We start from the raw sequence: 14047 nt of genomic DNA, 5'->3' as shown, positions 1-14047 counted from the left end.
TATTGCCAATTTTAAAGTGGTTCAAGGCCAACAGCAAAATATCATCCAAAACATAGGTTGATAGTCTGTATCTATCAACCCTACATATGAAATTAGCACAACATGAAGAGTATCCTGCACAGAACTAATAAAGAACTTCCTTTAATCACAGGAGTCGGGAGATCCATGCACTAATACTGGCATTGGCAAAGGAACACCATAATCCCCAAACTGGGAATAATGCTTCCTGTTTACATTTTTCAGAAAGATGCTGTGGGTCTCTATCGCAGAACCGGTTATTTACAATGCAATAACAGCATGAAGAATTATCACATTTAATCATTTCTAAAGAAAATTAGTGAGTGCTTTTTTTTTTTTCCCTGAAACAACAAAATTCCCAGAAAGAACTGAAAAGGAAAGAAAAATCAGTTAATTGGGTCAAGGCAGGAAGAAACCCCTGAACTCTGATCAAGCTGAAATAAATTATCTCCAGTTTTGTTATGTGACAACCCTCCATTCCCCTGGCAACTGGAAATTTCAGATACCAGGAAGATATTTTAAATACTCTGTGATATGGTCTGTTTTTAACTTCATACACACATGCTTTCTCTCACATGGGCATTCTATGACAAGAGATGAAGAACTGAAAAAAATGACAAGTGAGATTTAAAAAATGCTTCAGTGACTTGACTGAAATAAATTTCTAGTTGTATATTTCGGCTTCTTGCCCTATCTGACTGGAAAGCCTTTATTTTTTTCATTTGTAGTTTTACAGCATATTGCATTTTAACAGGTAGATCAAATCCTACCAAATCAGCTTTTATCGATATTCCAGACAAAAAGACTCCAACCTGCCAATGTTCAAGTTCATAACCTGCGTAAAATCCTCATCTTGCATCAACAGAATCGCTTAAGTACCTTTTAAATCTGCCTCTTAATTTAGTCGCCTATTTTTCAGCTGAACCCTTGGTTTTAAGAAGTAAATTAACTAAATAGTGAGGTATAAATCTGACAGTGTTCAGCCCTACCCCGTGACAGATTTATGCTCTGGCATCTTGCAGCCCTGCACGGTTAGGAACAGGAGTTTTACAACATTGTGGAGGAAAGAAGCAGGCTTTTGAAGGGAACACACAGCAAGCCTCGCTTTCAACCCTGGAATGCTCCAAATTACGAGATTTAAAATATGACATCTTTATGTACAGAAAAGCTACCACATTATGGTTTTATTGGCACTCGTTTTGGACAACCTGCATAACTCACTGATGGCTTTGTGAGTAATGCAGTTATCTGGAGCTTGCACTGATAAAACCCTTAAAACCACACTTAGAGCATTATGTCTTCTCCAGATACATGCCTGTACATAGATCTCACATATCAGAGAAAGAGAGGAGAAAATTTTAAGATGCTATTTGGTTATTTCTGTTATGTGGAAAAGAAACAGATTAATTTATGTTCTTCATGTAATGTGCTACGTAGAACACTCGAAAAAGGTCCCTGGAGGAGTGAAAAAGGCTCTTTCAAAGAGCCCCATGCACACATCACTGCAAAAGGAATATGATGCCCAAGTCTTTTCCTCTAACATGCAGAAAGAATCTAAGGTTCTGGTGCTGCGGGACAAGCAACCCCTTTCATTTTGGGATTCCAATAATGAGGATACTACAGAGCCATTTGGAACACTACTGCTCCTTAAAAAGACAAAGGACAGAATCCTACCTCTCATCTCCAAACCTAATTTTCCATGAAAAGTTATAGCAAAGGATAAAATGTACCATTGCCACTTCTATCTTGAAAGTATATTGGTCTTTCAGAGAAGCTTTCCCCAGTGCAAATGTACTCAGATGGCTTTGTACATAACATTTAATACATTAATATTTCCTATAAAATATATCAATACACCAGCAGTATGTCTACATTTATATCAGAAGAAACTGAACTTAAATGCCATCATAATAGATTGGATATAATTCAGTAGCTAATCTTTCATACATTATTGAAAAGTTATGAATCTATTTTTATGTAACTTACAGTTTGTGTTTTGCAAATTTTAGTCAAATAAATAAATTATGATATGGAGAACTTTTGATTAGGTAGAATCAGAGTGCTTTAAGTGTTTTAAGTGCTTCCTTTCGATAAACTACCTTGCAAACTAGAAGTGATTAATTGAATTGTCAGGTTGCACACAAGAAGAACCATAATCACCTCACTCTAACACTGTTAAATACATTTTATTAGTGTAATTTTATAAATAACATCATTACTCTTTAGGAGAGGGTCAGTAGCTTTAGATGACTTTTAAAGAGAAGTAAACCAATCATTTGAAAGAAACAGCCCCAAGAAATTAACAAGCAATAAGTTTTATTGGTAGCTAAAGTAATTAAGAGCTTGAAGCGCTTCAGCTTCTTGCTTTAGCATCAGGTACAATCAGAATTGCTTTTACTCTTCTGCTAAGGATATCAACTTGCTTGAAGAGAGAGCACCGTTTAAAGTTTTGGCTTCCAATAATAACTTCCTCTTCCATCGTGCCTCTCTAAAGTACTTGCCCTTAACATGACAGAGCTTACCAATTCCCAGTCAATATTAACAGGAATGCTGATCAGCACAGGGGGATAATCCCTTCCCTGTTTCTAAATTTTCCCCAACTGTCCCTCTGGCCTGAACATGATGTTGCTGAATCTCATGCCTTTTCGTCCTGATTAATAGGGAAGACACCTTGATAAAAGGCATAATTACAAAATCTGCAGAGAAGACTGAAAAATGCAAACACTTTTTTTTCATGTGGTTGCAATTCTTAGCCCAATGACTGGTCAGCAAGTAGTTGCCTTGACTATTTATTGAATAATGCGTACGTTACTTGCTGTTCTATGCAACACTATTATATATGTAGTTTAATATTAGTCAAAAGTAGAAACAAGGGTTCCTAACTTGCCTTTAGCTGTCTCCTGTGAAAGACTCTGCACCTCTCCACCTGCCCAGGAATCACCAGCCGTGCCACCAATTCCTTACCACCCTCAAAGGAAGCAGTTCTCCTGCTGGGTCACACAAGACCAGCAATGAGAACAAAGCCAACTTGCCCTCTTTGCCGGGCTCTCCTCCCGCTGCCAGGAGTGGACTGCGGCACCATCTCACTTGGCCCTACACAGGACTGGGACAAGTCCTTTGTTTTTGCACTATGTCACCTGTGGCACAGCTTCGTCTTAACTACCAGAGATGTCACTGTTCAGGAAGCTTTGCTTTATTCTGTATTATTTCCCACCATTTTCCTATTCATTTAAATGTAATGGCTGTTTAACTTGCATTGATACAATATTTGTGGGTTCTTAACCAAATAAGTGGCTTGTGCATAGAAGACTAAAGACAGAGCAATACTGGAAACTGCATCGTGGTCGGCAATCTAAGAGATCAGCTCTCTCCTTCAAGTGATGACCACCGTGTTATGTATGATACCGAGGAATAAGGACGACTTTGAAAAATTTCTCATTCAAGAAGTCTTGACTAGATGACTGATCAACCATTTTCCAAGATTTTTTTTCCTGAAAATATTACTTGTAACATAGAGGATACTTTGAAGAAAATAACTGTTTTATGGCGGGCAGATTAAATAGTTAACATCAGGAGGAAATGTAATGAACTTCAGTAGAGATGAGAAAGATATTGTACTGTGAGTATTGACCACATAGCCTTTTTATATTTTAAAATGCATAGGTGCACTGGGAATGAAGGTTTTGAAACAAATGTAGATAAACGAAGAGGATTTTTAATTCATGCTACACTTACTATTTTTATGTGGTGCTATGGCAACACGGTTATTCAAAGTAATTTATCATTAAACTCATAGCTGCCTGTCATACCTTATTCTATTAATGAAACACAATAACTGAATATTTAGAACAATAATTCTTAAAACAAAGCATGGCCTATCTCCTTGGAAAGCAAAAGTTTCTGATTTTAAGAACATGAACAGAAATAAAGAACAAGTTAGCATCATGGCTTTTACATGTATAATTTATGCAGTTCTTAGTTGTAGAAGCCCACATTAAAAAGCTTAGCACGTGGTTACAGAAAAACCATCAATGTATTCAAAGTGAGGTGTTTAGATTACATCTAACTGTATTCTACTTGCAAATGGGGAAGTTAGATCATCAGAATGCTTGACTTCAAGGAATTGAATGTGGTTATAAAGTCAGAGGTCAATTTGAAGATCCTGACACATTTTTGTTCATAAAAGTCTATCTATGTTGCATTAAACATTCAAGACCTTAATCTTTCAGAAATTAAGGCAAATAGAAGTTCTCTGTGAATCACTGAAAGTAAATTCATTTATTTTTAGTTTCTACTAATTCCTTTCTTCCCAGATGAACAGACGTGTACTTAGCTTTTCTGGAAAACCTTGCTTCCTTTATCAGTCTTATCCCCTGTCAAGGCACCTCTCCTTTAAAGTCGAGGTGACCTTACTCGTACTGCCAGCTCGTAACTGCATTGGGATGTCCATTATCCCAGGTTTCTGCTGCTTCCTTTTCATACACCCTAAATCCCTAATGTATAACTGCGAATCTCCTGAAAAATCAGTCACATTCTTCATGACTTGGGGGGGGGCGGGGGGGTGGAAGAGAAAAAATTGAAAAGCAAACATTTTGTTCAGGGCCTCCCTCCCCCACTTTGGTACCTCTCTAACAAAATGGACTCTGCACCCCACTCAATGTGTGTAGGTACAAATTAATGAGCTGCTAATGCCCAAACACTGCCAGATCCCAACTTCTGATTGGCTGCAATCTGGTCATTAAAGAGAGGTAATTAATGCCAGATTGCATACACAATGCTAACAAACAAACAAAACAACCCCAAACCTGCTTTTCTCCTGCCACAAACAGCAAAACAAACAATACTGACATAACGGCAGCTTTCAAAGGACAGTTGCAGCTCTGCAGCGGCACCTCAGTTAATGAGTGTATAGAAAAGAATTTATCTGAAGAAGAAGAAAGTGAAACTCAACAGCCTTTCAGGCACATGAAACTAGCTTGGAGAAAACTCCTGAGACGGTGGCAGCTACTTAAGAAGAAAATTCAGCTGAAAATAAATGTACAAAGAGTTTGGTTCAAAATTTCAGTAATGTGTTTTCCCCTTGTCACTTATTGCTCAGATTGTGAAAAGTGTTAAAAGCTGGAATGCATATACCTCCAAGTAATCGTTATATGAGCGATCATGACCATATATTATTGCTTAAGTTTTCTGGCAGTACCTGTAATTTCAGTCACGATGAACTAATTCGACTTCTTTGAAATGTCATGTACGCTTCATGATAGATTTAGTTAGAATTTAATATTATTAAACGGCCACTTCCAATGTCAGCAAATAGCTTAAAATACAATGTTGAGAAAATACCTGCAGCAGTAACTAGAATATTATTAGCATAACTAACAAATTAATTCCCATCAACCAAGCACAACCATTTCCTTCTTTCTTTTTTTGAATCAATGGCTTATCATAAGAGCTGTCTCTACTGAATTAACCTCCTAACCAGCTTGCTCAATGAATAGGGTTGCTTACCATATTAAAATATCTGAAAGCAAACTTATTGTACAAAAATATTAAGAATAAATACAGTAAGCTTTCAGACAAAGGATGGTTGTCAGGTTCTTAGTATGCAATGTAAAACTGTAATATTCTATGTAGTGCTTTAGTTTTCTAATAAGTCATTGTGATAAGGTTAACACTTCAACACAGAACAACATACAAATAAGAACACCCAAAGATGAAAATTACTTTGCTTATGTTGCTGTATTAGAATTTTATTTGCTAAAGGGTGAAAACAGATTTGCAAAATTCACAGTTAACTTAAAACAATAGTTTTAAACCTTTTATTCCTAGCCCTGGCTGCCTTCAGGAAGGAAAGAACATCTGGTTATTTAAGGAACACAATATGTTCACATTTTCTATGACTTTTGTTTCTAATTGGGTTTTTTAATTTTTTTTATTTGAACAACTCTAGTTAGAACTATGTTTTTTCATCACTTTATATTTTTCCACTGCCCTGTCTCCGTATCTCTACTTCTTAATTTTGCCGCCTTTGCTTTGAAAATTAACAGTGCTCAATGGTTTTGATAAGGAAAAAAAATGAAGAAAATTGGCCACTCGTGGGATATTAAATACACAGTGACACACCTTCAGCAAATGCTTTTGGATATATACAAAAAACCTTCCCTTATTTCCTCATTTCACATATACATATTTTTAATAGCCCATTCTTCCATAAGAAGCTCTACTTTTATATTCAGAAGGACTATCAGTGCATAGAAGTTACTTTCATATAAATAATTGAGGTAATTATCTTCAAAGATTAGAAATGTAAAACAAATACTCTTCTGAGCAGGTTAACTTTATCACCCTATGCAAAGACAACAACACTGATTTGAGCTTTTCATTCTACATTTTCCTAAGAACTGGAGCTAGCCAAATGCAGAAAAGGCTGAAATTCAATTATTCTGCATTGATCCATACTCATGCCTGTAAAATTGGTATCTCTCAGGCCCCCCTTCAGAGACAGGTGCATTAACTTGTTTTCAGCTATTATGGAGATGTGTATTTGTCTCCTGTGGCACTGGAATACGAGTGATGTGGTATCTAAAATGTCCTCTCATCCTAACTGCCAACTGGGGTTCACGAAGTGAAAAGGAGAGCTGCTGCACACATTATATTAATGGCAAGCACTAATTACTCTTCATATTATTGTTATTACAGGATAATGCAAGGCTTCTGCTAAGGTTTGATTCCACAAAAGGTCGGGAAATTGCATTTGTCCATCTGTAAGAAAAAATTGTCACCTGTCTTTTAAGTACAGCTTTCTTCTGACATTTAGGTTGCTCTCCTGGTGATGGCTGCACTGAAAATAAGCAAACAAAACCCAACAGGTTGTTCAAGCCAAAGTTTAGCTCTCCTGATAGTCTACAAGACAAATAAGTAAGGAGGAGGTATCTTATGTCAGACGAAGGAAGCAGAAGAAATAATGGATGTTATTAGACAAGCAAACCCAGACTATCTCCAGAATCAGAAGTTTTGGATAGGAAGGTCATCTCATCCCATCTTAACTACTTCACTATTTATGACAGGATTCTTCTTTAAGAACCTTTCAGCTTTATGTACATACCACAAACCTTTCTTAGCCCAAATACCCCACAACTTCCCCTCAGTGAGATTATTTGGCATTTACCTAGCTGCAAAAATAATCCCAAAGACAATATATATTAACAAACCTGCAAGAGGCAGATTCCTTTTTGACCCTGCCCATGACTTCTAAACTGCATTTCTTGACCAGCTGAGATTTAAAGCTCCAAGGGGCAGAGAGCAAGCCTCTCTCAGATATTTGGAACAACACTAAACATTCTTGCTATGCTCAACAAATACTGAAATAAGCCACTGGACCATGCAACAGTCTCCCACAGAAGAGTTCCCCGACTTCACATATTAAAACCCAAGCGAAATATCTTGGAAGAAATGCCACACAGAACAACTCAGCCCTGGCTCAGGAGATCTAAGTTGCACTGAACCAAATGTAATTTCCCATTAGAAACTAGAAGCTGGTGACAGAGAAATGCACAGGAGAACATCAAAGGAGGAAGAAAAATCATTAAGCACTGAATTTGCTAATCATCACTTACAAGTTACACTACTGACTAAAATCTCCTTGTCTTTTCTTCCAATCTCTTTTTATCTGCTCAGGGAATAAAGGCAAACTGAATTATCTTTATGCAGATAGCAGAAAAAAAAGGTATAATAATTTCCCCCCTTATACTGGTGTATATAATCTGTGTACTGATTTTAGACACCTACAGCACCCATGATGTCTTGCTGGGTCTTCCCTTTCATTCTGTGCAATGAAAAATGTTTACAGTCTTGGAAAACTTTTATGTGTAGGTCTTACAGAATAACAAGACTTCAATGTCAGAAATACACTGGACTGAACCAACATAGACTTAAAGACACAAAAGTTAAAATTAAAATCATACCTAAGGAAAGATAAGAAACAGGTACTCAAGTCATAGCATTATAGACACATTTCTTTCTTGGACCAGGAGCTATTTTTTTCTTTTAGAGAGATCCTTTAGAACAGTTTAACCTCCTTACTGTAAGAAGTCCACATCAGTTTATGCAGTCTCAACCCAAAGACCCAATGTAAAACAAGAGGTGGCTGGAAGTCCCTTAGGGCTCTTCATTCTCTGGAAATCCCAGCTTCCTAACCTTCAAAGTATTTCCCAATCAGATAAGTACAGTTCAGAAATGAGGAACAATTGTAATTAATCCTATTTAAGCTCACAAAACAACTAGCAGTCTTGGCATGAATGAACTTTAAGTACTCATTCACCTGAGTGAAGAGAGAACTACCTGAAAGACACAGTAGGAACTATGTCCAGTATTTTCCTGAAAGGTGTTCAAGGCACACCCGAGAATGTTAATTAATAGGACACTGAGGCCTTAGGAGCCTGACAACTTCATTCTGATCAAGACAAGAGCATAAGGAGCAGAACAGTGATCAAGCTTCTTTCACGAGAAGTTGGTGGCTTATTTTAGTCCCCTTCAGCTGGTAGGATACCTTGTATAATGCCTAGGATGCTTCGGAGGACAGCTGAATAATTAGTAATTATTCTATCTTTTAGCATATACCTTCAATAAATGACAAATTGCATATTGGATTTAGTTTGATATCTTAGCACCATTTTTCTCCCTCTGTATCTTCCCTCTAAAAAATACTTCTATCTTGTTTTGCTAAAAGACTACATAAACAAATGCTGGGCAGTCTGATTTCACAGACTGCTGCCGAAATCTTAAGAAAGATTCCTGAGATCTAACGTTACAAACTTTCTTACACACTGAAAAGACGATATACTTTACTTCTCATCATAAAAGAAATCTTTGTGCCTGAAAGGAATGAAGAAAGCAGCTATAAGGATGCAGATTTCCGCAAAAAAACTGATATAGGAACAGAGAGACATTTTTTTTCTTAATCCATAAAAGTGTAAACACTGGTACTGAATGAAATTCTGCAGAAGGCAGTCAGAGTGCAGAAGTGAGGAATTTTTCACTTTCAAAGGTGACGTGCATCAAGAAGATGAGGGAAATCAGGCTTTACACTGGCAGCCTATTAATGGGACATGCACAAAGACAGTTCAAAACCAGCAGCACAAATTCTGCTATCTGCCAAAGATCTGAGTACTGCAAAGATTACTGTGTACAGCTTCATCTCAAACACTTTATCCACCATACCGTGGGTATCTGCTCGGTATTGTACCCATGCATATACACATGCCATTCTAAAACAGCAAGAGGCTTGCTTTTTATTTAGTATAGATGACTATATCAGAAACCGTATGCTAGTAATATGTAACATAAAATTTATGAATTTATACATTTTATTCATTTGAATCTTTTCAGGCTGCAACAGCAGACTCTCGTTTTTAATTGAAAACCCTCACATAACTGTTATATATTGGGTGGGGGTAGTGCTTTAAGGATTAACAGTGATTAATCTGCAGAAATCCCATGAAAAAGGTCTTACAGATGAAATTGCATGAGTTTCTATACAGCTTACTAGGTTATTATATAAAATATTACTGTTTCCCTCAAAAGTATAATTTATTATGAAAGATGTCTGTGCAAAATACCAAGCAAAGGTGTTCTAAAGAGCAGTTACCAGAGCTCCTGGATAACTTTAGCAAAGTAGTAGTAAAGTATCCTTTAAAGAGTAAAGGTTCTTGTTTCTACTCTTGGTTATCAATGCTTTCCTTCAGCATTTTTGTCAGGTAAGGAGAAACTTGAAACTACAGTGTAGTCCACAAAATGTAGGTTGTTATTAACTTCATAGTATTTAGAACATTTTATTACAGAGATTTATTCCCTGTGTTTACAAAGCAAGCATCTCACCTTTGGATCTCGGAGAAAAAGTGCTCTTAGGATAAGGGAGTGAACATCTCCAATAGGTGGATAATGCATCAGAAGTCCCAAACAGGTCTGATAATTACTTGAAATCACTACAATGAAAAAAAAAAAAAAGATAAAAAAGTGAAATATTACTATCTTATTTTGATATTCCAAACCAGCACCTTTTCCAGTAGATTCATTACAGTTCAGATTCAGCTGTCTTTTCCCACGTTAAGGTCCTAGGACTCAAGCAGTGCCCAGAGTAAAAGAAGATATTGCATAATCAAGTTTCATGACTACGCTTGGTCCAACATCATTAAGGACAATGCTAAACCTACCACTGACTTTATGTCATAGACATTTATGTTAGCTCCAGATTTAGATGCCTAAATTTAGATCTCTCTAGCTGTGCACCTGAAGTCTGCCTGAGTCAGTGGAGGTCCGGGCAATACAGTCAGTGGAGCTTGACGGGCTAGTCCTACCCTCCCTAATGGACACGGACTTTTCAGACACTCATCTGCAGACACTTAAATTTAAGTATGGCAATTTGTGAGATAAAGTTTACTCTTGGTCCTGCTTTTATGATAACTTTCCCCCACTCTGACAATTCTTTGCTGAAATAGCTTTTATGTTGTTCTTATGTACATATACACATACATGCCCCCCCCCCCCCATATCCACATATGTAAAATGATGTCAACAACTCCTTGTTGTCTTGTAAATCAGAAACTAGTCACGAAATGTTCAGGAAAAAGGGAAAAGGCTAGATTTTAATTTCATAAATACTTAAAATAGAATACCATTAACTTTATTAGAATTTTTTACGTATTCAGGAGATTTTCAGCATGCCTTGCTAAAGTTCGTAATTTTATTGTAATTGTGCTTGATTTTATCTGAATCTATGTAAGTATACTCTACGGTTCTTTGCTTCTTATTGTCATCTTCTGTTTTGGTTTTTTTTTCCTTCCCCCCCCCAATCAATCTAATGAGTGCAATTATTAAAGACATCTTTTCAGGCAGGTCTACGTAAACTACTTCATTTCTTTTGCACCATCTAAATCCAGACAATCCATCTGCCACAGCTGTCAAAGCAATGCCTGTTAATGACGCTTGCACTCTGCAACATAAAGACAGCCTCTAACAATAGTAATTGTAAATAAATGTTTACCAAACTTTACTATTCTGAGAACTTTAGCTGTAGTAACAAATACTTTTAATTAATCAGGCCTCTACACCAGAAAGGATCATTGCAAATAAAAAATGTTTTTGAATCAATAAAAGGCAAAATAAAGGACTGTTTTGTGGACACAACAATTCAAATGTTTTACTTTTTTTTCTTTCATGTGAATAAACCTCATATCCTCCTGTACCTTTCCTCCCTCAGCAAGAGGATTATGGGGAAAAGATGCAGGACTGGGCAAAATGAATAATTATAATCTGTGTAGGGAACCACTTTATCATCTTCATTTCCGTTGCTGATCCGACAGCTTGTAATTTCATACATCTGCTTTCATTTGTAAAGCACTCACTTATCCTACTCATTCTTTATCTGCTCTGCCTGTTCTTTTTCCTACCCTTTGTTTTTCTTGTTCATATTCAGGTACCTGTTTTTTCTTCTTGAAGTCACAAAGCTGGCATAATAACACAATACAATGGTCTCCGTCAGAGTTCTTTCAGAGGAGTATAATACGAGCAATACCTGCCCAATCAAACTCTCATACGTAAATCAAATTTAAGATACTGTACTGCAGTTATGATCATGATGCCTTTTTACCAAAGCAAATAAAAATACTGAAAATGGATAGTAAATTCTAAACACATTTATAAATGATAGGCAGTAAGACCAATGCATTTCTCTTTTGAACAGATCAGTATGTGTCTAATTCTGCAGTGTAAAATGGATTAAAATTATCCTGTCTTTATTTTTCCTGGAAGAGTTCTTTGCTGTCTCACGGATATAGAGAAAACTAAATATTAAAAAAGCTCATTTTTTTTAATGGTGCAGACTAGACCCCTGACAAAAATTTATATTTTCAACCACAAGACGTTTACTCTAATTATTAATTTTTTGAAATGTATAATAATGAATAACAGAAAAAAATAAAAACTGTTGGGCAGTGACCTGTGTCCCCTCTGGTCTCTAAAAGTTAAAGTTTGAAACAAAACTTTACCATCCAAAGAAAGCTAAAAAACCTCCATCACTTTAAGGCCTATTAACTTTTATGTTTATTTTATCTTCAGGGTTTTCCCCACATATTCAGCTGTCCCCTTTTCATGTAGAAATCTTTACAGAAAAGAACAGTGCTGCCTGTGCTCTATTTGCTGGAGAACCTTGGGTTAAAGGGATTACTTTGCTGAAACACCTCTTAGTGCCCTTTGTTTCAGAGTGATCTCTATGCTGCCCAGGGACCGGCAATCTGCGCTTGCAGCCCAGAGAGCCAACCTGTCCTGGGCTGCATCAAAAGCCGTGTGGCCAGCAGGTCGAGGGAGGTGATTCTGCCCCTCTGCTCCGCTCTGGTGAGACCCCACCTGGAGTCCTGCATCCAGCTCTGGAGCCCTCAGCACAAGAAGGACATGGAGCTGTTGGAGCTGGTCCAGAGGAGACCACAAAAATGATCTGAGGGCTGGAGCACCTTTCATATGAAGAAAGGCTGAGGGAGTTGGGGTTGTTCAGCCTGGAGAAGAGAAGGCTGCAGGGAGACCTTATTCCAGCCTTTCAGTACATTAAGGGGGCTATAAGAAAGACAGAGAGACATTTTAGTAGGGCCTGTAGTGACAGGAAAAGGGGCAATAGTTGTAAACTGAAAGAGAGTAGATTTAGATTGGGTGTAAGGAAGAAATTATTTTAAGATGAGAGTGGTGAGACACTGGAACAGGTTGCCCAGAGAAGTTGTGGATGCACCACCCCTGGATGGGCTCAAGGTCAGGTTAGGTGGGCCTTTGAGCCACTTGATCTAGTGAAAGATGTCCCTGCTCATGGCTAGAGATTGGACTAGATGATTCTTGAAGGTGCCTTCGAACCCAAACCGTTCTATAATTCTTGCCTCTTCAGGACAAAATGTATAATACAATCCAACAGAGTGGCAGTGTTCTTAAAAATGATAGAGAAAAGAGCAGTAAAACAAACCAAACACTGTTTCTCTGAATATGCATATTGGAGTTAAAAGCAAAACTGTAGGATAAAGTTTCTGGAAGGAGATTCTGGGCAATACAAATTTATCCAGTCTCAGCAGTAGCTGGATGGTGCTGAAGTTCAATGGTGAAATATCTTACACTGTGGCCAGCTGCCTTAAAATAAACTTGGTGCTTCTGTACCTGTGCTTTTCCTTCACTAATTGACTTGGCAAGAGTCACATCTGGATCCAACTTTCATTGTGAACAACAATTTCCCGCTTGTCCAAAGAAGAATGCTATTGGTATTTCTAGGGAAAGGAGTAGAGAAACTCCTCTATATACAGCAAGCAATCTTACTGCCTTTTGATTAATATTTGTTATGCAGTGCTCAGAGGAACATCAAATTGCTTTCTCCCTTCTGCTTTAGATAAGACTGACTTTTTTCCCTGTTGGTCCAGTAACCATTCCTGGACATAAGCAGCAGCAATAGTGGTGGAAAACATGTAAACTAACTGTACCTGTCTGCAACCAAGTCCTAATTTTCTGCCACATGTAATGTCTTAAGAGTTTAATGTTTGATGCCACCAATCCTGTATCCAGATGACTTCTTAACCCAGGAAGGTGGGACTACTTCACCCTACTGTCTTACACATGGCTATGTTCTCTTTAGTAGGCCCTAAATTGAGTTAAACATAGATAATATGAACATCTTGCACTATAAAAAAAATAACAAACCAGCTCTTCTGAGAAGAGGCTGTGGCTCCTTTGTTTCCCTCAAAATATTCAGAGCGCTTTTAGATAAGGAAAAATATATCCTAACAATGGCCACAGCTAGTCTTCAAGTGGCACCGTGATAAAAATATACTTATTCTAACACTGATCAGTCAAAATTAGCTCCCGGTGCAATAATAATGTTAGTTTACTACGCAAAATACAAACAGGTCTTCCAGGTTTGTTAATTTTTGTCTTTCTTGAAGGGAACTATATAAAAAACATGTATATTTGAACCACACCCTTCCCTCCATTCTGATTTCAACAACTGTAT

The 14047-nt window shown here is 37.3% G+C and overlaps 1 protein-coding gene across 4 annotated transcripts in view; it reads right to left on the bottom strand.

Moving 5' to 3' along the window:
- Positions 1-14047, bottom strand: part of TBC1D5 (TBC1 domain family member 5) — a 323581-nt gene that overhangs the window by 67828 nt on the left and 241706 nt on the right. For all 4 annotated transcript variants that reach the window (XM_064444307.1, XM_064444304.1, XM_064444309.1 and 1 more), the window contains one exon: positions 9892-9998. In XM_064444307.1, coding sequence (XP_064300377.1) covers positions 9892-9998 — 107 coding nt within the window. The remainder of the gene's footprint in view (positions 1-9891; positions 9999-14047) is intronic.

The sequence above is a fragment of the Phalacrocorax carbo genome, chromosome 2 (assembly GCF_963921805.1).
Source record: "Phalacrocorax carbo chromosome 2, bPhaCar2.1, whole genome shotgun sequence".
Taxonomy (NCBI): domain Eukaryota; kingdom Metazoa; phylum Chordata; class Aves; order Suliformes; family Phalacrocoracidae; genus Phalacrocorax; species Phalacrocorax carbo.
The sequence above is the reverse complement of the archived record's forward strand: the minus strand, read 5'-3'. Positions and strand labels throughout refer to the sequence as shown.